Genomic DNA, 27,002 nt, shown 5'->3' with positions numbered 1-27,002 from the left:
GCTCCTGTGATATTAAAGCGGTAGTAAACTTTTCTAACATTACTACATTTTAGAGGCCCTGGGGTAGGTTATGCCATAATGTACAAGTATGCCCAGCATATTAGCACATTAGGGTACACTTAAATTGTCAGACTGAGCCCTCCAGTGCTGTGCTTTGATCAATCTGGCGGGGCCCGGGCACTTCCATCTTCACCCAGTCTTCCTTCTGGGTTCTGTGCCTTCGGTCACTTGCCTTGGCCAGGCTGCGTTGATGTCATTCCCACACATGCTCATGTGCATCCTCTTTCTCTCATCCCTCATTTCTCTCTCATCCTCCCTCCCTTACCCCTCACACCTCTTTCATACCCTTTCTCTCTCTCTCTCTCATCCTCCCTCTCTCTCTTTAATTTAATTTGTTATAACAAAAAATAGTTTGTATTTTTATTTATTGTTTATAAAAGGCCCCACCAAAATCCTCAGCACCAGGCCCATGATGTTCTTAATCTGGCCCTGTGTATAGATCGTGAATATAAAGAACCTAAAAGTGTGAAACTGGCTTTACCTTTAGACCTGCTGTTATGTGACTATGATGACCCTAGGAACACTTAATGTAGTACTGTTCAGGATTTGGGGAAGACAAAGAATGTGACTAGATAAGTCTATCAGTCAAAAGGTCAACCTGAATACCTATAATGACAATGCTGTATCAAAAAGGAGTGGCAAAAGCTTTGTTTTGGACTAGAAGGCCACACATACTTTCACTTACACATTAATAGCAAGCACTCTTTTTGTCTTAAAGCGGGAGTAAACCCAGTTTCAAAAAACACTTACATTCCCGGCATGCCGGAAATGCTAACTTTCACATTGGTTGTGTTCTCGACCAAACTTTCAAACTATCCAATGGCTGGTTTCATAACTGATCACATGTGCAGCATTATGTCAGTTGAAGAATCATTAGAGGCCAAGATGGCAGCTTCCTTTACTGAAAACAATAGAAAGGTTTACTTCCATTTTAAGAATTGTTTTTTTTGGAGTGTCAGCTCCACTTTAATTAGGAGACACGTAAGCACAAGTTAAAGTGTAAAAGTGGAGTTATGGAAACAAGGATTGGGGGGGGGGGGGTTGTGTGGAGGGGTCTGTGTTTGTATGTAATCCATCAGAAATGAAGTAGAGGGGCTGACAATATGTGCTCTGGAGTTCCAAGCCAAAATGTTACGGTGTTGTCAGGTCAAAGATGAAGGAAGGTGTACATTATATTTCTGGCACATCGACAGTTATTTTTCTGTACTTGCACTTACATTTCTCCATGTTTATCTTTTTAAACATGCTTCATGTATTCCAGAGATGTACGAAATCATTATTTATTTATTTTTACTTTGAGATTCATTGTTTCAGTCCTGGAAACAAGATTCAAGCCCTTCTGATTGATCATTGCATCTTGTTTGCAGACAAATTAGATTTTTTTAACTAGTTGCAGACTACGGACATGCAACACACGCCCCAAAAAACATCATTGTTGCACACAGGATGTCTACAGAATGTGTGTAGCACATCTAGTCTTTCTGACCTGCTTCTGGGACCCCCCCCCCCCCAAGTATTCCATAATTGTGGGCTGTGATCAAAGCTGGCATTACTGTATACTGAGATGAAGTCAGCAGCTCTAGCTGTCAAAAAAGCAGTCTGAATTTGTATTTATAAACACTGCTTCAGAAGATTTTACAAAGATAAAAAGTAACATATTGTTACATTTGTATCTTTCTGGTCATTCATCTGAAAGTCAAAGGAATACATTTAGATTTGAAGATGATGTCAGTTAAAGCAACCTGACAAGTAAAAATTATGTTTTTAACAGTGTTCCTTTTTTAACCCCTTATTATCCCTTAGTTAACTCTAAGCAGCATAGCAGCTATTTAACTCCTTAGTCTCCTTCTCATCTCAAGTATTATTTTCCTGCTGATTTTTTTTTCTGTTTTTATAAAAGGATAAGTTCACATAAAAAAAAAAAAAAAAAAAAAAAAACAAGGCACATTTTTTGCAAGAAACGGGCCTTGTTTATTTTTTCTTTTTGGAGTCTCTAAAGCTTAGCACCAGCCATCAGCATGGGCCAGCCCATTTGTAACATGTTACATCCTGAATATGCATGTAACATGTTACGAAAGGGAAAGTTTTCCATTAACTATTGATATTTTACCTTTTTTGTTTTCTATGTTTATATTTTTGCATATTTAACATATATTTACACATTTCTCATTTAAATAAAAGTTCAAACTTGAGAAAAATACTATTTCATTGAAATCATAATTTTAATGTAATTTTAAACAAGACAAATTATAGAATAAAATGCACACATTTTATGTGCAGTTTTATTTTTTTAAACTAACACTGCTCAAAAAGTGTTGTGTCTAGTTTTGTTGCATTTCATTGTCTAAGCATTGCAAAAAAATATGCAGTATATATCATTGTTGCAAGACAATATCATGTCAAAAAAGCCTTGTTTGTCCTGTGTATTACCTTGTTATCTTTATTGCCAAGCAAACAGGTCCATAGCACAAATGTAAAAATTGCTCTGGTCCTTAGAGGGTGAACAGGGTGAACAGATGTGAGAGGTGAAGTGGTTTCTATTGGTTTTTATTTAAGGGAAAATGTTTAAAATGGATTTATGCAAGTATATGAATGTTCACTGTCTATGCCTATTTATACAATTTCATTGTAGTGTTATTTATTTTGAATGCACTCCAATGCACTAAGGCAATTAACTTACATTGCAGCACACCACAATGCACTGTAACAAGCATTAGTGTGCTGCAATCAATTGCATTAGAAAAAAAAAGTTGCATCCGATTTGTGGACATTTTGGATCATTGGCAGTCCATTCATCTTAATTGGCTGCCTTAATGCAACATGTTGTAATGCCTTTCTCTGCAGCCTAAGCTGCATGGGACAGTGAATAAATGGGAAGTGCTCTGTGCTGAGCAGCTTCCTGGTCATTCAAAAACTAAAGCATAGGAAAGAATTTCAGTTATAAATGAACAGAATTTTGTGTTGATTGTGTTCATTTGGAAAACAAAGGCATTGGCAAATGACATATTTACTATTCTCCAGTCTGAAACATTACCAACAGTTGCTGGGGGCGAGGAGGGAAGCCAGCAGTACTGAGGGGGTCAACATGGGTGAAGCCCAGGCAGTAGGGGGGTATCGACAAGGCACGTAGTGATTAGGGTGTGCCCAGGCATTTCTATGGTTAGTGCATTGGAAATATGTAAACAGGCCTTTTATTTATTGCAATTGTACACTTGAAATCTGACAGCTGCCTGCCCTCATACAGTAAGACTGATAGAAGCTGGGAATCTTTACTCAACAAATTGACTGGATCATCGCTTCAATTATCTGGTCATATGAAAAGCAAACTTCTGTTTATTTTTTATCTGCGCATGATTTTGTATCTAAAGTGAACACAGTTACAATTATTTGAGTGAAGATCCTCAATTCTTTTAATAAATAAGCCATATAGTGCTCTAATTACTGAAAGTTTATGTTAGTGTCAAATAACAGTGTCCTATTGCTAATTTCTGCTGCCAGCCAAGAGCAAAAATACTTTAGCATGATCTGCACTGTGGCTTGACAGTGCAAATTTCCGCAGCTGCTAGAAGGAATCAGCATGGATTGAGAACCAATATGTTGAAAGTGAAAAACTAATTTTATTGCCATACATTAGTGGATTTTAGTGCATGGTTTCTGTCCATCAATGCACACCTGCCTAATTTGTTTAATCCTTTAGGCCTCATTCACAGGGACGTATTACATCATACACCCTTGCTAGGGCACTGTTTGCGAGCACAGAGATGCACAGGTATTCCATGCATCCCCATGCCGTCAGTTCCATTCATGTCACTTGGGACACAGAGGCTGCATGGCTGCTGCTCCCAATTTGACAGCCATGTGGGTGCACGGGCCCAAATGCAGACAATGGGCATTTGAGGTTGTGCGCCTCCACTGCTTTTAAATTAGGAGCAGCAGCTGCTGTTTCCTAATTGTCATGAATGGGACTGCCTGCATGGGGATAGACCGAATCCCTGTCCATCCCTGCAGGCAAAAAGTGCTCTTGGATGGGTGTACACTGTGATACGCCTGTGCGAATGAGGTCCAATTTTTTTTTGTGTTCCCTTAACTGTCCACACAAAAATGCTGTGTATACCAACGTCCCAATGCTCATTAGATCCTATGCATAGAACATAGTAGTACAAATCTATTCTAAATACTCCACATATGCCTGAAAGTGTTTTGTTTAACATAATTATTGATTACAAAGCAAAAGCAAGTATTAGAAAGCATACGATTGTGATTTGTATTCAAAACTAAGTATTTTTAATCATCATAAATCTTACATATATAAAAAAAAAAACTATGCTAGTTTGATTTGTTACTGCCTGTTTAATGTAATAGACTGGAAACAGAACTAATCTCTCCCAACCATATGAGTAACAGCTGGCCTGTCAATGCGGTAGAGATATTCTGCAGGATGGAAATAACCAAGGTATTGCACAGTCTCTGGTGTGGTATCCGTATGGTAGTGTCCTCCTTCTCCATGATGACTGAAGCAGTGAGTGTGCTCCACGCGCAAGTCAAATCCCTAAAAGAACAGTATAAAAAGTAAACGTGTGATATTTGTTTGCAATGCATCTCAAATTAAAACAAGTAGGCCAAAGTTTTCCACTATAAAAAAAAATATATAATAAATCAAAGGTTCTGATTTTTTTTTTTTTACAGCAGAGGTCTGAATCTCAGCATGCTTTTGTGATGACTCAGATCCTTCACATCACAGCCCCCCTCTTTTTATTTCTCAGTCCCCTTTTTTTACAATAGTCCCCCCTGCATATCACAATATCCCCCTTTACATTACAGCCCCACATTTGCCCTCCTTCAACCCTCCCCAGTAGTGTCCTCCTTTGCCCCTTTCACATTACCCCCGTTCCCCCATCCCCTGCTATGGGAGGCACAGCAGCACTGGACAGAGTGTGGGAGCAGAAACTGCCGGAGTGAACGTTTTTCATATTAACAAGCTGGTGATTGATTGCTAGGACCACAATGTGTCCTAGCAACCAATCATCTGTCAATTAACTTGAAATGTCAACCTGGGGCGCTATTGCACCCGCCCTTTATACAGTTCTGCTGTGCCTCCCACCATCTGCTTTGCTGTAAAAATGACAGGCGGAGGGTGAGGGAAAGAACCAGCTCCTAGGTGGAGACAACCACAGTCCGCATGGGACAATGATTCGGTTAGGCCATTTCGTGATGCCTGTAATAAAGCAATAATTTGCATGTCCAATGAAAAAAAACTGGAGGACATTTTTTTGTAAAAAGTTTTTAAACACTGAATTGCCTTACAATGAGTAAAGACTTTTCCTAAAGTTCTTACACACCATAAGGCAATGCTAAAGAGGAGCAATAGGAAATGTATGATTTATCCCTCTGCTGCTCTAAGCACCGCAACAAAATAAAATAAAACCTTCCCCTGGATACTTCATAATTGTGTGTGTATGTTGCCTGCAGTGCTTTTTCCTGCCCAAGACTGCAGAAAGAGAAATGCAGAAAAATCTTGCTAAGGTCCTTTTCACACAGCAGTCCAGTCTATTCAGCAGGGATGTGTGGTCTTAATCTTAAACTAGTGGCACAGAATCATCCCATAGGAGGTGGTGGGGAGGTCCTTAAAACTATATCACATCTCTTAGGAACAGACTCCATGCATAGCACCCTGAAGTGGTTTATGGGGTTGTAGCCTGAATTAAAATATTTCAAAAAGTCATGGGACGCAAACAAATATAATACTCCAAGACCCCTTTCACACTGGGGCCACCATGCGTTAGCGCTAAAGCGTCGCTTTACTGCTGTTTTAGCAGCGCTTTTTTGGCCACTAGCAGCCGAAGAAAGGGTTAAAAGCCCCCATGTTGCGGTGCTTTGGAAGCGCTGGCTATTAATTTCAATAGGCAGGGTGTTTTGGGAGCGCTGTATACAGTGATCCCAAACCATCCCAAAGATGCTGCTTGCAGGACTTTTCCTAATATTCCGCAAGTGCACATCGCTTCAGTGTAAAAAGTCACACTGGAATGAATGGGAGGTGGTTTTCAGGCACTATTTAGAGGCTATTACTAGCCTAAAAACCGTCCCAGTGTAAAAATGGTCTAAAGTTGCCCATCACCGAAAGAAAAAAAGGGCAAGCAGTGGCCTGAAATTGATTTATGTCAGAGAGCTTGTCCGCAGTGTGATGGTGCCATCTGCTGGAGGAGGTCAGCTAATGTGGCAGAATCCTAAGAAAAATGAGGACTGGCAACAGACTATACAGGAGCAGGATGAAAAGCTAATTGAGAGGTGTAGATACAGGTGTGTTTAGTATGCTTGTGTATGATATAAAAGAACAATCTACCAACTCTCTCTCTCTCTAAGCTCCAGCCAAGATACAGAATTTAAGAACACAGGCTTGCCAAGAGTATAATCTCTGCTCTTACCATAAATACTCTAACATAGTTTAGATCTACTTTTTTTTAGTTTTTGTAATTTTTGTTCATAAGTTTGGGTCAAAATTTATACTGCTATACATCTTTGGTAAAAATAACCCAAATAAGTGTATATTATTTTGTCTGTGTGAAAGTTATAGAGTCTACAAGCTATGGTGCAAATCATTTAAAATTGATCACATCTGATGCACTGATGAACTACCCACAAAATGACCCCGTTTTGGAAAGCAAACACCCCAACATATAGTCTATAAGGCATAATGAGTCTTTTGAACATGTCATTTTTTTCCAAAAGTTTTTGAAACACTGTGGAAATAAAATCTATACAAAGTTGTCAGTTTATTTGATTTTTCTAACACATAGCATGTACATAGCAAAAAATTACCCCCCAAACACATTATGCTACTTCTCCTGAGTATGGTGATACCACATGTGTGAGACCTTTACACAGCCTGGCCACATAGAGAAGTCCAACATGCAGGGAGCCCCATCAGGTGTTCTAGGAACATACATTACACATTTAGTTTCCTGACTACCTATCAAACTTTTGAAGGTCCTGGAGCACTAGGACAATGGAAACACCCACAAAATATCCCCATTTTGAAAGAAAAACACCCCAATGTATATTCTATGAGGCATGGGCTGGTGACAGGTACTCGGTTACTCTGATGGGCTGGTGACAGGTACTCAGGTACCCTGATGGGCTGTTTTCAGTTACTCGGGTACTCCAAGGGTGACAGGTATTCCTGTACTCTGATGGGCTGGTGACAAGTACTCAGGGTACTCTGATGGTGACAGATATTCATGTACTCTGATGGGCTGGTGACAGGTACTCAGGGTACTCTGATGGAGAAAGGTAATTGGGTACTCTGATTGGCCACAGGTATTCCGGTACTCTGATGGGCTGTGACAGGTACTCTGGGGCTGGTGACAGGTACTCGGGCTGTGACAGGTCCTCTGGGGCTGGTGACAGGTCCTCTTTATTTGGGGGGAGATTGGGCACTGTACTGTACATTTTCTTTCCAGATCTCCTCCTCACACACTGAGGAGGAGAACCTGGAAACGGCACTACAGCCGTTTGTTGACCTTTGTGATAGGCTGTGATTGGACACAGCCGGTCATGTGGTAAAGAGCCAATTTCATTGGCTCTTTACCCTAATCGGGGATGGGCTGTGTCCGAGGGACATGCCTCAGCCCCGATCGCTGCACTGCGGGAACCAGAGGATGTCCTATGATGGCCACCCGGAGGGAGGACATGTTCCTGCTGGCGTCATTATGCAATGGCCTGGTATGGAAGTGGTTAAAAGCAGTTCAGCCATTGAAAGAACACTGCCCATAGAGTGCTTTTCTTCATTTGATAAACTCAGACAAAGTCACTAGTTGAGTTAGCAGAATGAAAATCAGTTTTATAGTAACTAGTAGTAGCTGCAATGGTGTTAAATTATACTGTATATTTTTAGATGTCATCTCATCTAAAAATAGGAACAAACTGCATTATTTGTTGCCCTAAACAATAGTTTTCAATAGCAGCCCTTGTTACTATAGAGTCAGACATGTGGGCGTATACACAGTGGTAAATGACAGCTCATTCCCTCCCTCCTCCATGCCCACTAACCAGCTGAACACAATGGGGGTGGGATATTTCATGTAGTTTAATGGAGGCTTCATCTGCCTCTTATTCTAAGACACAGGTTGGAGGGGTGTGAGAGCCTGTGATTGGCAGAAATCCATCCATACCATGTTATTTCCACAACATAATAAAGATTCTTTTTTTTTTTTGAACATGTGACCAGTAGCAGAGGACTAGAAGCTCCTCCTGCATATGTTTCCCTGCAGACAGGTTGAATATCATGTGACAGCTATAAATTGGATTAGGAAAAAGGTACTTAGTATCACTTTAAACTTACTGGGTCATGAGACACAAACACGGACTGACAAATAAGTGGAGCCCTCATTTCATAATAGTTGAGCCAGCGATCAACATCTTCATCTGTGTTCAGGGGACAGGCAGAAAACTCACGTGGCTGTTAAAAAGAAAAAGTGAATTTGTTTTTTTTTGTTTTTATTAACAAGTATGAAAAATAATCAGTTAATACACCATAACCCCCATCCTGACCAAGCCCTTTTTCGCGGTATGGCAATTTGTCGCTTTAACTGACAATTGTGCGGAGGTGTGATGTTGTACCCTAACAAAATTGACATCCTTTCCTTCCCACAAATAGAACTTTCTTTTGGTAGTATTTGATCACTTCTGTGGTTTTTATTTTTTGCGCTATAAACAAAAAAAAGCAAACATTTTGAAAAGAAAAGCATTTTTCTTTTTGCTATAATAAATATCCCAAAAAAAACAAAAAACAAATTTCTTCCTCAGTTTAGGCCATTATGTATTCCTCTACATATATCTACACACTAAAAAAAAAAAAAAAAAAAATCACATTAAGCATATATTGATTGGTTTGTGCATAAGTTATCGTGTCTGCAAAATAGGGGATAGATTTATGGCATTTTTATAAAAAAAAAAAAAAATGTATTAGTAACGGCGGCGATCTGTTATTTTTATCGTGACTGCGACATTACAGCGGACAGATCGGACACTTTTGACACTATTTTGGGACCACTGACATTTATACAGCGATCAGTTCAATAAAAATGCACTGATTACTGTGTAAATGTCACTGGCAGGGAAGGGGCTAAACACTAGGGGGCGATCAAGGGGTTAAGTGTGTTCCCTGGGCGTGTTATAACTGTAGGGGGGGGTGGGCTTACTAGAACATGGCAGAGATTACTGCTCCCGATCACTGGGAGCAGTAGATCCCTGTCATGTTGCTAGGCAGAACAGGGAAATGCCTTGTTTATATAAGCATCTCCCTGTTCTGCCACTACAAGCCACCGGCAGATATCAAGTCTGTGAGACCCGCGAGTTTCGGAGGGAACACGCGCATGCCTGATAGCCACCGATGATGCAGCGACGCACTGGTACGTTGTTTAGCGCACCCGTGCCACTTTGCCAACGTATATCGGCGAGAACAGGTCAGCAAGTGGTAAATTAACGTGTATTTTAGACAAGAACAAGGCTATGGAAAAGAACTGTGGCAACTAGTCATTTCTGTATACACAGTAACTAAAGATTGGTCTTCCAGATCTAGTGACATGAGCTGTAACAATAACCACCATTTATACTACCAATATACAGTAATACAAGCACCATTATGAACCTTGCTTGAAAACCCCTTAGTGAAAGCTTTAGAAGCAAAAAAGAACATTGAATGGAAAAATACTAAGGCCAGCCATACACGGAGCGAATTTCCCAAGGGTTGCAGGGAAGAAATTTGCTTGACTACCCCATCAACACAGACGGTATTGATGCCGGGCCATTGTCTTCTCGTAGTGGGGTGAGCAGAGGCAGCCGTCCCTGCCAGAAGACAGTGATTATTGCTAGTGGCTATAGCAGCTGCTAGCGATAATGGCAGGTAAACCCAGCAGGCTGGTTGTACCAAAGTCGATTGATCGATCAACTTGGTATATGCAGCCTGCCCATACAGGGTTCAAATCTCGACTGGTTCCTGCTGAACCAGCTGGGATTCGAACCATGTATGGCCATGCCTTCCCTTACACTCCAGCTTCTGGTTGCTTTCTGTAGATGCAGGTGATGTCACTAGGCTTTACCACATTATCCTGGGAAATCAGAGGTTCCCAAATCTCACAAGAAGACACTCCAACGCTGTGTAATCTAGATGAGAGTGATATCAATAGGTTATCCTGAAGGATCCTGGAAAAGTTGGGGATCCCAAGAGAAGGCCCAGCGATATCCCCTTCGCCTTAGCGGGCTTGCCAAAATCCAGTATAACGATTACTTTTTTTTACCATTTTCCACCATATTCTGCTATAAATGCTTTGTTAAAAAAAAATCAATTTACACAATTTAATCTTCAGTATATAGTTTCTAAGGAGAACATAACCTGTAAACAGAGCCAAGTAAATCTCTACTAATAATGCAGGGCAATGCAGAACCAGACTAAATCTTGCATTCTGGCAGATCACAATTTCCTCCTAGTGTAATGTTATTTGTTTTGACAGTTAAATTATTCAGATTATCCTCTGCAATTGCAGATATTGCTAATATCAGAACACAGCCAACTAACATTAAAGCATGTTAAAAGGATTTTCCGTTTTCAGAAAGTAAGTAGAAATGCAGTTCGCGTGTGGTGTGACAAATAGTGAACTCTGTTCAGTGGTCCATCAACCAGGTGCAGACTTCCATGATCAGAGATGCTTCTCACCACAGGTAAAGCATTGTCACTTGCTTTGCCACTTAAAACCTGGTTTTAATACAGAATGATTGATCCAGAGTATTTTTTATGTGAACAGCTAAAAAAATAAAAAGTTTGGGCATAACTTACCATTACATGGAGCTTAGCCTTTCCTTCTTGAATGACAAATGTCCCACCCATTCCTACAGCTTTGTCTCCATAATGCTCTGTTAAAGATTTTCTCATGCAGCTTACAAAGTTTTCCTTTCCTGTCCTCCTCTTTGCCTTTACCTGAATGACCTGAAAATAATGGGGAAGAAGCTGTTAAAAAAATAAAAAACACTTCAGCTGAACAGCCTCATTGTGAGAATCTTCTTTGCTGGTGTATAAACTCTCCATAGAACTGAATGAAAATTGCAGCAGGTAAACCCAACAGAAAAGATCCTGTGAAAGGGTTTTAAGACGAGGAGGCCGCCTAGCTGCAAATTCAGTTGATTGGGGACAGTTGAGTATAATGCCCTGTACACACGATAGGATTTTTCGACAACAAAACCGTGGATTTTTTTCCAAAGGATGTTGGCTCAAACTTGTCTTGCATACACACGGTCGCACAAATGTTGTCGGAAATTTCAAACGTCAAGAACGTGGTGATGTACAACACGTACGACAAGCAGAGAAAAATGAAGTTCAATAGCCAGTGAGGCTCTTCTGCTTGATTCTGAGTATGCGTGGACTTTTGTGCGTCGGACTTGTATGATTGGTATTTCCAACAAGTTTTGTTGTTGGAAAATTTGAGAACCCTCTCTCAAACATTTGTTGTTGGAAATTCCGACAGCAAATGTCCGATGGAGCATACACGCGGTCGGAATTTTCGACAACAAGCTCACATCGAACATTCCGACCGTGTGTACAGGGCTTAAGAGTTGGAAGAGGGAAGGGAACTGGGGGGTGAAAAATATGTGTATTTATTTATTTTTTTTTTTTTTTCCAAGTCCGAGAGCGTCCGAAAGCCGCCGAGAAGGTCCGAGAGTGGCCGAAAGCCGCAGAGAAGGTCCGAGAGCGGCCAAAGCCGCCGCGAAGGGCCGAAGGTGGCCGAAAGCCGCGAGAAGGGCCGAAGGCAGCTGAAAGCCGCCCAGAGCCCCAAAAAATTGTGCGGAAATCGCGGAGTATCGGCGTATAACATGCACCCGTGATTTTCCCCTGATTTTAAGGGGTAAAAAGTGCGTGTTATACGCCGATAAATACAGTACCTGCTGTTTTTTTCATTTTTTCCAAGTTTTCTTTTTATTCATTCAATTGAAGAGTAACAGCAACAATACAACACAATCGAAAACCAGAACACCATTCATAAAATAAGCAAAAGGGACCTAAGAGCCATGCAAAAGGTAGAATAAACAGATATTACAGAACTGCATACCTAATATTGCATTTGATTTATGCATCAGTCCAGTTGATTCAAATCATTTCTATAATTTACGGAACTGTATATGATAAAAAAAAAAAAGTTACCTTTCCTGGTTTCCCTTCACTAGCATACAGATTGGAGAGGAGCCCAAATGCATTGTCCTTGTGCTTATCCTGGTACTTCTCCAGTAAGCAGCTGTTATCTGCTGGGTTGACACTAGCCATGTAGTTTCCATTTACAGCTGGTGAAGATGAGCTCTCTGCTTGCACAGAAAATATAAGCTGAAAGGTAACAATTGCAATATTAAATGTTATATAGCACGACAACAGCTGGTGTCCAGCTGTAAGGAGCTCTAGGGTTTCTATATTCCATAATATCAGAAAGACCAGATCAAGCTCGGACAGTGAGATTTTTTTTTTTTTTTTTACACATTTTTGTCATGTGTGCTACAAACCAATTCAGATGTTCTAGTAAAGATCATAAATATTGCAAGTTTTATATTACATGCTTTATAGCATGTGACACTTGCAATGTATTAGACATATACAATTTTGCTGTTTTCGTGAAAAATTATGACTTCACCCACCCGGCATTACTTTTAATGACACCATACTTTCAGCACCACATTAGCATTCTCCTTCCCTGCTTTCACATGATATTGGTGTTCCAGATGACAAAGTGTCAGAAGCAGAGGGGTATAAAGTATTAGAGAATACAGATTCCACATCACACAAGACATCAGTGCTCTGAAGGAGATACGTTTCAGGGGCAAAAACAAGTGGTCAGCAGATGGGAGGGGTGGAAAGTAGAAAGTACATACGGTACTTCCTTTGCTGCTACACTAAACAGCTTTGCACTGCTTTTGTGAAATTAGACTCAAAGAATGGAGCACTAATGAAGAAACAACAGTAATAACAATATAATCTACAAACTGCAACAGTCCACAGTAATTAAGTAGATCTCATGACTAATCAAACTTTAGTAAACTAAAAATCAGATGCAAATATAGATAAGAACCATGGAAAAAAAGACACGTTGGGGAAAAAAAAAAAAGACAGGTAAGCAAATTAAATGCCTCACGGTAAGGTCCCACTTGAGAAATGTATTATATATGTGTTTGATTCTTTTTTATTGTCAACACTCAATGAGCTTGTAATAAAAGCTATCCAGTTGAGCTGTAATTGATAAACCTGCTTATTAAACCATACAAAATAATCACCAACCTCTGCATTCATGCCCACACTCTTATGAGATACTGCACCGGCTCCAAGTATGTAGGCTCCAGGTAGCTCAATCTGTTTTGCCACTGTATTAATGTCGTAAATCTTTAGAAAACAAATTATATTTATCAAGTTATCCAATTTATATTTTTGAATAAAGAATTTCAAAGTAAACAATGATAATCTTAATTTTCAATAAATTATGAAGATGCAGTCTCTGTTTATATTAGATCTTGAAAAAAGGTTCTGCTCCAGATGAACAAAGCCTGAACTAAACTAAAGATAGATAACCTAAAACCATACACAAGCACTAGAACAGAGCAAAGTGATTCATTTTAGGATTTCGCGAACCTTGGGGAATATGGAGAGGTTCAGGTAGACACCATAAACACCTTTATCAAAAAGTTGAGGTTTAAAGCCAAAACTTCTTAACTTATTGGATGGAGTTGGGAACGGTTAAAACCGATGACATGTTTTCTTTAGCCATCTTTGTCCCAATTGAGACATTCATGCAGAAACAGGAAGAGAGATAATAGAAACAAATCTCTTCTTAGACAGCTATCACCAGAATAAAATCCCTATTGAAGGATTTCTCCTCTATTCCTGTTCTGGTGACAGGCCAACTTATTTTGGATTTTCCCTCACTTTCAGTGTGGATAAAAATGGTCACTAGGACAGAGTGAATTTTCCTACTGAAGACACAAAATCCAAATCCAATACCCTAATCTGAAAAAAGGTTTAGTTTTAGATACCCTTTAAATATTTCTGAAATTCAAACAGGGCAAAGGACCTGAATTCTGCAAGCTGTGCCCAAAAAGCAAGCAGAGAACAAAGGATTAGTCATTAGTATTTTCTGTGGTCTTCCTGCAGCTTATATTTACTCCATTACTGACTTCTCATGCCTTGTTCTGCAGTGCAAGCCCTGTGTTGCGGGAGCTGTTGTGGTAGAAGAGCAAGGCTTTGCTTTCTTATGTCAGAGATGTCCCCTAATGACTTATGATCTGATAATTTATGAAGAACATTCAAAAAGCAGGAGAAGTGGAAGAAGCACAGTGTGGAAAAGCAAAAGCATGGAGCCTGCAGCACAGTTTTCTCTCCAACAGGTGGTGCAGTAGTGTCAATCACAGGCAGTGTTTATAATAGACCTTCATCCATTGCATAAACCTTCTCTCTTTTGTTTCCTCCCCATCTTTATTACAGAACTCGAAAATGTTTCACTAGTGGGAAAGTAAAGTTTTTGTGCTGCAAAGCAGCACTTCGTGCTTTCTTGCCTAGGCAAGACTTGTGTACACACCCCTGCTGCCTCCTGGGATTGTGATGTCACGCAGAGGAGGCAGTTTTGCTAAGGATCATGTATGCCGTGAGATTCTGCATATGCATAGACACTACACTGCACTCTCTCAGGTTTTCTGGAGTTGCCAAATATTTGTGGCCCATCTGCTCTTATGCACAGATGCTACAGGTCTCTGCCATGTCCAGTATACCACAGCAGCATCTATGCACATGCATGAGAATACCTGCACAGACTTGCCATGCACCGATGCACATGCTGGATTTCTAAAGATGGAGGCGTGGTAGAGCAAAGGGTAATAGAGCAAAGTCCTGCTTTAAAATCTCATACTACAGACAGTACTGAGGCTGAAGGCACAAGAATGCCTAGACCAGCACACATACCAGGTGCACTGCTATTTTAGGAGGGATTTTTCAAGCTACTGCTTGGGCACAAGTAACATTTCTAGATGTTACCTACAGCATAACATAATAGGGAACTATTACTATGGAGTTCAAGTCTGCTTTAAATTTTACTCCAAATATTACCATATTGCATTTGAAGGGAGTGTATAGTGGTTTTGTGCCTATTTATTTCTAAGCTCTGTTTCCCACCGGTACGGTTTTGAAATCGCTCTACTTCAGAGTGATTTCAAAGCTGCCGATCATTGCAATTTGGATCTCTAATTTCACTGCGGCTTGCAACTTCCTGTAATAGAAGTCAATGCAAGTCACAATGAAATTGCAAAAAAGTAGTGCAGAAACCTTTTTTGGAGTCGCATCAAACTGAACGATTCCATTGCCATCAATGGGGAGTGAACTGTCAAATTGCATGACAAATAGCACTGCTGTGAGCCAGGGCTAATAGTCAGGAATAAAAAATACATTGTTAAATGTTTCTTTTCACCAGGTTAATATGAAATATTGCATATTAATATTTTGTCTTTTTTTTTTTTTTGCCAAGCTTGAAGCTTTCTTCTCATATTTACGTGTCTTCTAGAATCTATTTAGTATTCTGTTATTAAAAAAATAAATAAATAAAAATGCTAACAAAAAGCAGTAACTCAAGCTGCAAATTAGACAAATAAAATTGAAATAAAAGTAAACAAAACTAGAAAAATTTACCCAAATCACATTACAAATATAATTTTTCAGCTAAAACTAGAAAAATCGCATCAAAAACATACAAGTTGTTGCCTTATTTTATTACAATTTTATAAGTCGTTGTAAATGAGCACAAAACATTATTTAAAAAGTAAAAACAAAAGAAACATTAAGGGTTAGACATTTTAGGTTAAAATATACATGAAAAAACATACTTTATCAAGGCGTGCAGTTGGCACCAGATATGGGACACCTCCAACATCTGCAATTCTTGACTTGCCACACAATCCTGCAGATATCACACAAAAAAAAAGTACCAGTATCTTCATATTAACATGTAAAATCTCAAATTTCCATTAGAAACTACATTTTTCTGAAAGTTTCATATTGGCATCCAAAGCCTGAAGTATATTTATATAAAGGTGGTCGCCTCTGGCTGTTCAATACTATCATCTCCTCTCTTACACTGATCGTCTGTTTTTAGTGACAAATCAGATGTCCCAAAACTTCATGAGATAAGACCAGGACTGGATTTATTCTTCCTGTGCTCCTAGGTCAACTAACTTTATCCTCTCTTTTCTTCCCAAGTCAACTTGCTAGCCATAAGCTGGCCATAAATGGGTTGAATCTCAGTTGTTTCAGCAGAGAACGGCCGAGATTTGATCCATCTATGGACAGGCTGATTGTACCAAAGTTGATCCACTTGGGTACAACCAGCATTTCAGATTTTTAGCATGTGATTATTGTCAGTGGCTAAACTCTAGCAGTAATCACTGTGTTGTCCCTGCAGTGAAGGTTTCCCACACCCCCCCACCAGGACAACTGGTGTGCTAGGTGTGCGGCTTGCTGAGCCAGTCTGTGCTAATCGCTGTGTTGAGCGAGTGTTCTCTGTCTCCCTGTCATAAGATGCTATGGTCATGGACCCGCTGTCTGCTGGCTCTCCGCTTAGCTGGGAAGAGACCAATACATGGACCATGTGTGGCAACACGGCATCCTCCAGTTTCTGAACATCTACCACAAGGTGAAGAACCGGCAGAAGCCCATGCTGAAATGGGGGGGAGGAGGTGGAGTACATGTTAATTGCCTTTGATTATGAAAATCAAAAGGTTTGATTAGTACTCGAAGGCAAGAACACTTAAAACCTCTCAAGACAGAGGTGAAGGAACAAACCCATTTACCTAACACTCTGAATACCAGAGTATGGCAGGTACATGATTGAGGGGACACCAGGACAGCCTTATGGAGGCACAATGGCAGGATTTAACGCTGTCGAAGACAATATTCAGAAACGTCGGCAGGAAGCCTCATCACTTTTACCAAACAAACATTAACTTGCGCTGTCACCTCCTTTCCAAGATTGGGATGTCCTGTATTTATATTGTCATCTTTTTTACCCAGTATCTATTCTTTCCAGCGATCAAAAAGCATCCATGATTTAGTACTTTGACAAGAAATATTTGGCACAGACGTGGAGAAAAAGTGGCCATTAATGTTCCAATTTTTAAAGACCAAAATATCCCCTCTCCATTTATTGAAAAATTCTCAAATTACTGATGATGATGCAAAAGCAGCAATGCCTGATCATAGTTACATGGATGCCAAGGGTTTTAAGATGGGTAACTACTGCCTCCAGGTCACTTTTATAGGCATGTAGCATTGCAGAAGCACGACACCTATATGACCAGCTGGCTACTATATGTCCAGTTGTCAGACATTGTCTGTCAGTGAGGAGTTATTTCTGCCTCTCTAGTTGATCAAACTAAAGAGGAACAAGGCCTGGAGCCTCAGAAGAATAACAAATACAGAATCCGTAAATCTCAATATAATTCTAAAGACAGTTATCTGGCTACCTGTGGGGAAAAGTACAACATTAATATGGCACATTAATTACCACTTGCAAAACAAACTTTGGCTCTGATGAAGGAGGACATACCTTTGAAACGCTTCAGCAGCGGGGATTCTGGTGAGATCCTCCTCGAGCTAGAAGCTTTGGCAAAGCCAGGAGATAGTTGCCACATGTAGTGACCAGATGAGAGCATGCACTACCTATGTTTGTGAGTAGTTACATATTATATTTCATCTTCAATAAAATTGTTGTTGGATAATGCACTAGGCCAGTGTTTTTTTCTATTTCCCACATTCTATAGGTACACAGAGGTATGTCATTTTGTGTTTACAAAGGCAGAATTTTATTATTATTATTAATTATTATAATGCCCTTTGCTGCGTTTTCAAAAAATGCAGCTCTCCTTTCTTCACCCAGTACTCAGACATATATGGATCCCTTGCTACAATTTCTTTAGTAACATGTTTCACTCTACAATAATAGTGGTAAATCTGCACAGAGGCCAAAACTTTTATGCATACCACTTACTTGCTGCAGTTTCTAATGCACACTGAGAATCCCACAGTGTTCAGTGAAATCGGAGAGTATACAATTTCAGTACAGGTTATGGGCCTGTACAACTGCACAAGACTGAAGGTAATGCTTCAAAACATAACCTCTAACATCATTGGAATAACAGACTAAATAATTATGAAAACATACCAATTAGGGATGCATCGATACCAAGTATTTGTCGAGTATCGTTACTCACGCAAATGCTCCCGATACCGAAACTTTGCAGTGTGATTTGTGTCAATACAAATTGAATGAGCCCTCTGAGCACCTCCGACGGACACCTATGCAGATTTGGCAAAATATGTACTAGGCGTTCTAACATTATAATAAAATGCTCACTAGGTGGCGCTTTTCCCTACTATACACATGAGCACAAGGGTAGTAGGGGGGGGGGAGCACATGCGATTCGGACAGGAATTGCACCTCTTCCTGTTCAAATCGCATTTGATTATTTGCAGTGCGATTTGCACCACTTTTTTTCATATTGATGCAAATCGCACCGCAAAGCGACGGTATCAGCAAGTACTTGACCACCGATCAAAAGACAGTATCAGTGAAACCCTTATACTAATATCAAAAAGAACTGACCTTACCTTTTACTGGGAATTTAAATGGTTCCTGTGTTAGATCCGGACAGTCCACAACTTTAACTTGTACATCTTCGTAATTCTTCTTTAACCCACTTTCCAGCACTAGAGTAAGAAAAATAAGCAAATCTTAACATGTCTATCCATGGCTATAATTTTTATTATGATATGGTCACAGGTACAGGAAGCGAAAGGAATCTCCCTAAACCCTAGAAAGGTTGCATTCCATCTCCACTCCAAATTTGAAAAAAAACAAAAAACAATTGCATTTGCTGAAATACTGTTTTAAAGGTGGACATTATAAAGTCTAAAAAATGATAACTTACCTGCTGCAATTTCTTCTAGGGCAGGGAGATGGAGGGCACAGCTCTGAGTGTCTGCCATTCTTCCACCAGACTACTGTGTGATCAAACGTTTAACATTAAGAGTTTCCAGAACAGGTCAAAGTTTAGTTTGTGAGGTTCAGACAGCTGTGAAAGGATAATATTAATGATTAAAATAGGTTTAAGCTAAAAATAGGTAGATGGTTTACTGATATGCTATCTGGCAAAAAGAACTCAAAATGGTATTAAAGTGACACTATGTTTTGTTTTTTGTTTTTTTAAATAACAAACATGTCATACTTACTTCCATTATGCAGCTCGTTTTGCTTGTTTTGTGGCCCTGATCCTCCTCTTCTGGGGTCCTACAGCAGCTCTCGCGGCTCCTCCCCCCTAGGAGAAGCTCTCTCCCAGTCGGTTACCAGTCGGTTACCTTGTGGGCACACTCCTGAGTCATTCATTCAGCGTCCATAGAAGCCAAATGTATGACTCCACTCCACCCCACCCCCCCCGGTCATTGAATTTGATTGACAGCAGCGGAAGCCAACGGCTGCGCTTTTATCAATCCATCTAATCAGGACCCGAGACAATGGACGAGATAGAGGGGGTACGGGTAAGTAAAACGGGGGGCTGCAGCATTAAAGGAGGTTTTTCACCTCAATGCATAGAATGCATTAGGGTGAAAAACCTCGAAGGTTTACAACCAAACATTTTATCAGACATCTAGAATTTCAGTCTGTGTCTGCAGTATCTATCATAAGCTGGTATACAGTATCTCACAAAAGTGAGTTCACCCCTCACATATTTGTAAATGTTTTATTTTATCTTTTCATGTGACAACACTGAACAAACAACACTTTGCTACAATGTAAAGTAGTGAGTATTGTGTATACCTTGCATAACTGTAAATTTGCTGTCCCTTCAAAATAACTCAACACACAGCCATTAATGTCTAAACTGCTGGCAACAAAAGTGAGTACACCCCTAAGTGAATATGTCCAACTTGGGCCCAAAGTGGCCACCATTATTTTCCAGCACTGCCTTAACCCTCTTGGGCATGGAGTTCACCAGAGCTTCACAGGTTGCTACTGGAGGCTTCGTCCACTTCTCCATGATGACATCACAGAGCTGGTGGATGTTAGAGACCTTGCCCTCAGGGCCAGACTGGGAATAAACACCAGCCCTGGAAAAAATTTCATACCAGCCCCATAGCATTATTATACCAGCCCAACATCATAACGTCATTATTTTCTTGTTCATGAAAGGGAAAACCATGCATTTTAAAGCACATTTGAAGAGTGTATTATATATAGAGAAGACAGATATGAAAGCACATAGGGCATTATATTATATTTTATATATATATATATATATATATATATATATATATGCAAATTCCAGCTAAAAGTGGTCAATCATCAAGAGGGACCCCAGGAACTCTTGGAACATGGGAGGTACTCTGTTGACCAGAGACCATCTGTACCAATCGGTTGGCGCGGGGGAGCCCCTGCTCTGCAGAGGAGGATAAGGAAGTGCTGCCACGTGTGCCTGGTTGTGGGTTATCAAAAAGGTAGCCGAAGAATATGGGATACCTATACCCACATATACCAGCTCACCTAGAGGAAGAGATCTTAGGCAAGGAAATGCAATGGATAGATGAGGCTGTGCGAAGATTCCTTTGGATTCCTTTTGCAGGTGAACTTTCCAAAACGGTCACCCAGGATAATGAAAGATACATCTCAGTGCTGCACACCTGGGGCTACAGCAGTAAAATCAATCTGGACAGCGTGATTACCCGCTGACCTGACAAGAAGGATATTCAACACTACATCACCACAGTAAATAGCAAAAGAGAGGATTTGAAGTTGCCAGATCTCAGGTACTACTGGTAAATACTACTGAATTATATCTGTTCATCAGAGGTGGCTCTAGGCTTTGTGAGGCCTTAGACATGAGGCCCTCTCACGCCCATAATTGGAAAAATAAATCAACTGATAAAAATGAATACTACATTGCAATGTACAGTGTACAATGAAGCAAGCCACCCATGGCCAGTTCTCAAGGATTCCAGCATGTTATTTTATCATATCACACCAGAGAGCTCACTCAGATGGTCCCCCCCCCTTTTCCTGGGCCAACCATAGTACAAACTATGGGTGGCTGTAGTAAAGAATAGCTGTGTGATTTGGCTCAGGGAGTGGGACTCTCAAAGTCCCTAAGGTAAGTTTTAAGCAATGGGGAAGAGGGCTATAGGTTGAAGAGATTTGCAAGCAGTGTAAAAAGATAACTGCAAGCATAAGCAGTGCTAGGTTGTATACAGGTGGGGGGGGGGGGGGGGGCACTAGAGGGGTAAACAGTGCTGAAAGAGACCTTCAGGGTGGGAGTGTAGAAAGACTTACATTTGAAGAGTGCAGGGGTAAGCAATGCTCATAGAGACTTGCAGGGGTGAACAGTGCTGGAAAAGACATGAGGGGGGAGTGCAGGGTGAGCAGTACAGAAAGGGACTTGCAGGGGGAGTGCGAAAGTGAGCATCGCTGGAAGAGACTTTAAGGGCATGAATGCAGGGGTGAACAGTGCTGAAAGAATCTTGCAGAAAGGAATGCAGGGGTGAGCTGTCCCGGAAGAGACTTGAAAGGGGGAGCAGTGCTGGAGAAGACTTGCAGGGGTGAGCAGTGCTGGAGAATATTTGCAGGGGGAGTGCAGGGGTGAACAGTGCTAAAAGGGGCCTGCAGGGAGGAATGCAGAAAAAGACTTGCATGGGATGAGTGCATGGGGTAAGCAGTGCTGGAAGCGACTTGCATGGGATGAGTGCAGGGGTAAGCAGTGCTGGAAGAGACTTGCAGGGGGAGTGCAGAGATGAGCAGTGTTAGAAAGGACTTGCAGGGGTGAGCAGTGCAAGAAGAGACAGGGGGAGTGCAGGGATAAGCATTGCTGAAAGAGATTCACAGAGCATGAGTGCAAGGGTGAGCAGTCCTGGAAGACTTACAGGGGGAAGTGCAGGGACAAGCAGTGCTAAAAGAGACTCGCAGGGAATGAATGCAAGGGTGAGCAGTGCTGGTAGAGACTTGTAGGGGGAGTGCAGGTGTGGACTGCAAGGGTGAACAGCACTTAAAGAGACCTGCAGGGGGGTGTTCATGGGTAAACAGTGCTGGAAAAGACCTGCAGGGGGAGCGCAGGGGTGAACAGTGCCGGAAAAGACCTGCAGGGGGGAGCGCAGGGGTGAACAGTGCTGGAAAAGACCTGCAGGGGGAGCGCAGGGGTGAACAGTACTGGAAAAGACCTGCAGGGGGGAGCGCAGGGGTGAACAGTGCTGGAAAAGAACTTCAGGGGGAGTGCAGGGGTGAACAGTGCTGGAAAAGACCTGCAGGGGGGAGCGCAGGGGTGAACAGTGCTGGAAAAGACCTGCAGGGGGAGCGCAGGGGTGAACAGTGCTGGAAAAGACCTGCAGGGGGGAGCACAGAGGTGAACAGTGCTGGAAAAGACCTGCAGGGTGGAGCGCAAGGGTGAACAGTGCTGGAAGAGACCTGCAGGGTGGAGCACAGGGGTGAACAGTGCTGGAAGAGAACTGCAAGGGGAAGCGCAGGGGTGAACACCGCTGGAAAAGACCTCCAGGGTGGAGTGCAGGGGTGAACAGTGCTGGAAAAGACCTGCAGGGGGGGGCAAAGGGGTGAACAGTGCTGGAAAAGACCTGCAAGGGGGAGTGCAGGGGTGAACAGTGCTGGAGAAGACCTGTAGGGGTGAACAGTGCTGGAAAAGACCTACAGGGGGGAGCGCAGGGGTGAACAGTGCTGGAAAAGACCTGCAGGGGGAGCCCAGGGGTAAACAGTGCTGGAAAAGTCCTGCAGGGGGGTGTGCAGGGGTGAACAGTGCTGGAAAAGACCTGCAGGGGGGAGCGCAGGGGTGAACAGTGCTGGAAAAGACCTGCAGGGGGAGCGCAGGGGTGAACAGTGCTGGAAAATACCTGCAGGGGGGGGGGAGCGCAGGGGTGAACAGTGCTGGACTCGCAGGGAATGAGTGCAAGGGTGAGCAGTGCTGGTAGAGACTTGTAGGGGGGGGGTGCAGGTGTGGACTGCAAGGGTGAACAGCACTTAAAGAGACCTGCAGGGGGGTGTGCAGGGGTAAACAGTGCCGGAAAAGACCCGCAGGGGTGAACAGTGCCGGAAGAGACCCGAAGGGGTGAACAGTGCCGGAAGAGACCCGCAGGGCTGAACGGTGCCGGAAGAGACCCGCAGGGCTGAACGGTGCCGGAAGAGACCCGCAGGGCTGAACGGTGCCGGAAGAGACCCGCAGGGCTGAACGGTGCCGGAAGAGACCCGCAGGGCTGAACGGTGCCGGAAGAGACCCGCAGGGCTGAACGGTGCCGGAAGAGACCCGCAGGGCTGAACGGTGCCGGAAGAGACCCGCAGGGCTGAACGGTGCCGGAAGAGACCCGCAGGGCTGAACGGTGCCGGAAGAGACCCGCAGGGCTGAACGGTGCCGGAAGAGACCCGCAGGGCTGAACGGTGCCGGAAGAGACCCGCAGGGCTGAACGGTGCCGGGAGAGACCCGCAGGGCTGAACGGTGCCGGGAGAGACCCGCAGGGCGGAACGGTGCCGGGAGAGACCCGCAGGGCGGAACGGTGCCGGGAGAGACCCGCAGGGCGGAACGGTGCCGGGAGAGACCCGCAAGGGTGAACGGTGCCGGGAGAGACCCGCAAGGGTGAACGGTGCCGGGAGAGACCCGCAAGGGTGAACGGTGCCGGGAGAGACCCGCAAGGGTGAACGGTGCCGGGAGAGACCCGCAAGGGTGAACGGTGCCGGGAGAGACCCGCAAGGGTGAACGGTGCCGGGAGAGACCCGCAAGGGTGAACGGTGCCGGGAGAGACCCGCAAGGGTGAACGGTGCCGGGAGAGACCCGCAAGGGTGAACGGTGCCGGGAGAGACCCGCAAGGGTGAACGGTGCCGGGAGAGACCCGCAAGGGTGAACGGTGCCGGGAGAGACCCGCAAGGGTGAAGGGTGCCGGGAGAGACCCGCAAGGGTGAAGGGTGCCGGGAGAGACCCGCAAGGGTGAAGGGTGCCGGGAGAGACCCGCAAGGGTGAAGGGTGCCGGGAGAGACCCGCAAGGGTGAAGGGTGCCGGGAGAGACCCGCAAGGGTGAAGGGTGCCGGGAGAGACCCGCAAGGGTGAACGGTGCCGGGAGAGACCCGCAAGGGTGAACGGTGCCGGGAGAGACCCGCAAGGGTGAACAGTGCCGGGAGAGACCCGCAAGGGTGAACAGTGCCGGGAGAGACCCGCAAGGGTGAACAGTGCCGGGAGAGACCCGCAAGGGTGAACAGTGCCGGGAGAGACCCGCAAGGGTGAACAGTGCCGGGAGAGACCCGCAAGGGTGAACAGTGCCGGAAGAGACCCGCAAGGGTGAACAGTACTGGAAGAGATTTGCAAGGGTGGACAGTGATGAAAAGGACCCACAGGGGCGAGCAGTGCTGAAAGAGACCTGCCTGTGTAGGAGGATGCAGAAATAAGCAGTAATGCAGCAGCTGGAGTGATTAAAAGGACGGTTGTAATTCTTACATTCTTCCTTGATCAAGCAAACTTTGAGGCACTATGCCCAGCCTTTTTTCTGAAAATATTACCTGTCGGGACATTCTTCAAGTGCACATGCGAGCCATGGCTTTCTGCATTCTTATGGGCAACTCATACTTTTGGTGGCCTCCAGATGACCAGCACAGTATAGCTTACTCATAGGAACTTCATTGAGGGTGGCAGAGCTGCAGAGTCAAGATCTTTTGTTCCAGGAGGAAAGTGAGTTGGTGGGCTGCATTTAAAGGGGTTGGGAATTGATTAAGAGCTAGTTTACACTTGCTTCAAAACAAGGTTTCGGACAGGCTCTGAATGCCAGTCAAAGCCCCTGTCACTAAATAAAATGGTTAGCTTACAGTCCTTTTTACACCTGCTTTTGCTTGGTGCTTCGATGAGGCTTTGGCGGGGCTTTAGTGGCGCTTGAGGGTAAACTTTGCCATAGACTTCTATGGAGGCTTTGAAGCACCACTGAAGCTACATGGGGTATAATTTTTGAAGCAAAGCAGAGCAAAAGTAAGGTTGTAAACAGGACTGTAAGCGAACCATTTTTTTTTTATTTAGTAACAGGAGCTTTGACAAAGCCTGTCCGAAGACTTGTTGAAGCCAAAGCAAGTGTAAATGAGCCCTAGAGAACAAATATACCAAAGGTGCAGTTGTCATTTACGTCCTCCACCCCCACACTGTATGTCGTGATGTTTTTGTTGTTGTGGTTAAAAGTGGGTATGGTTGACATTTTATTTTATATTGTTTCTCTATTCTACACTGTAATGCATCTAATTGCCATAAGGGCCGGTTCACACAGGGGGCGATGCGAGGCGACACCGACTTGCCTCGCCGCGACCTGCCGCGACCTCAGCGGCGATTTGCAAATGACTTCTGTATAGAAGTCAATGCAAGTCGCCCCGAGGTCGCCCAAAAGTAGTACAGGAACCTTTTTTCTGAGTCGGAGCGACTCGAGTCGCTCCTCTCAGAACGGTTCCATTGTACAGAACGGGGGCGACTTGTCAGATCGCGGCGAGGCAAGTCGTGTCGCCTCGCATCGCCCGCAGTGTGAACCGGCCCTTAGATGCGCTTTGTTATACAACTAACATACTGTATTCCTTCTGGATTTTGTATGCCCAATCCTTGATTTTGTCTTAGTCCCTTTTTCTTTGCCAAGGATGAGGTCCGGCATGTTCACACAGCCCACATGCATAGCCTGCCAGGAAGTCGGCACTGTGCTGCACTAATCACAGGCAGTAAGACATTTCCCAAGCTCTGCAGCCGCACATCAGGACAAGGTTTCACTGCATGTGATTAGCGCAGCGCATACTTCCTGGTGGGCTCTGCACATGGAGTATGCAAACACACCGGAGCTCATCCTTATTCTTTGCTCAGTAAACTTTGGTTTGGAAAAGAAGTGGGCATGGCCATTGGAATGACCCTGAATTTCATTTAGAAGATCTGGTCTACATACATACATATATATATATATATATATATATATAACTAAACTGGGCAGCCCAGTGGTGTAGTGATTAGCACTTTTGCCTAGCAGTAAAAATGATGACTTGAATCCCAACCATGACACTACCTGCCTGGAGTTTCCATGTTCTCCCTGTGCCTGCGTGGGTTTCCTCCGGGTACTCCGGTTTCCTCCCACCCTCTAAAAACATGCTGGTAGGTCAGTTGGATCCTGTCTAAATTGGCCCTAGTATATGTATGAATGTGAGTTAGGGACCGTAGATTGTAAGCTCCTTGAGGGCAGGGACTGATGTGAATGCACAATGTATATGTAAACACATTTGGGATGTAGCTGTTGCACAACAGATGCAAAGTATCCCAGCACTAGCTGGCTCTGGAATGGGGACAGTAATTTGGGTGTTAGCTGGTTAATCATTTTGAGTGTTGTATTAAAGATGAATGCAATTATGTGGCTAAATGTCTTTGGTATGACGAGGCTAGATATGTGCTATTTTATAACTCAGACTTATCTTTATTTTTTTATTTAATAAAACATTTGAAGATCTTGTTGTATTTTTATACTGGAATTATAAAGTAGATTTCATAACATATGTGAATGGTTTGTTTAACCTAAAACAATTGATGCTGTGCTTTAAATCCTCTTGTTTAACATTAAAAATAAAATAACAACAAGTTTTAGCAACTGTGTGAAAATAGAGTGTCAGCACAAGGGGTAAATGTGGGACTCTTGCAATGCTGTAGAGGTATGTGATCTCCTACCTCCAGTCTTCTCTGACTTCTCTCATACAGTGTGAGAATGTGATCCTTCCTTCTCTGGGTCACATGATCATCACAACACCAATCCCATCATGCTTCTCTCTTTAAAGCAACACATCACCTCCTCAATGCATACTAAGATCAAATATACACCCAAGTAAAAGACTTGTTAGGCA

At 43.0% G+C, this 27,002-nt stretch overlaps 1 protein-coding gene and 1 pseudogene across 1 annotated transcript; one reads left to right on the top strand and one right to left on the bottom strand.

Annotated features, from left to right (window-relative positions):
• Positions 1 to 3,657: 3,657 nt before the first annotated feature.
• Positions 3,658 to 26,963, bottom strand: BKGD (beta-keto-L-gulonate decarboxylase). Its single transcript, XM_077482310.1, has 9 exons — positions 26,830 to 26,963; positions 19,054 to 19,197; positions 18,734 to 18,832; positions 15,955 to 16,028; positions 13,370 to 13,471; positions 12,251 to 12,427; positions 10,892 to 11,041; positions 8,399 to 8,515; positions 3,658 to 4,609 (listed from the first exon to the last, which is right to left on the bottom strand). The coding sequence occupies exons 2-9, from the start codon at positions 19,109 to 19,111 to the stop codon at positions 4,436 to 4,438; spliced, it is 951 nt and encodes a 316-aa protein (XP_077338436.1). The 5' UTR covers positions 19,112 to 19,197; positions 26,830 to 26,963; the 3' UTR covers positions 3,658 to 4,435.
• Positions 16,602 to 17,626, top strand: LOC143981478 (glutamate--cysteine ligase catalytic subunit pseudogene; annotated as a pseudogene).
• Positions 26,964 to 27,002: the final 39 nt, after the last annotated feature.

This window comes from Lithobates pipiens, unplaced genomic scaffold (assembly GCF_037356315.1).
Source record: "Lithobates pipiens isolate NorthernLeopardFrog02 unplaced genomic scaffold, aLitPip1_a1.2 Scaffold_16, whole genome shotgun sequence".
Classification (NCBI taxonomy): Eukaryota; Metazoa; Chordata; class Amphibia; order Anura; family Ranidae; genus Lithobates; species Lithobates pipiens.
Note: the sequence above shows the minus strand (reverse complement) of the source record. Positions and strands in the feature narration are given on the sequence as shown.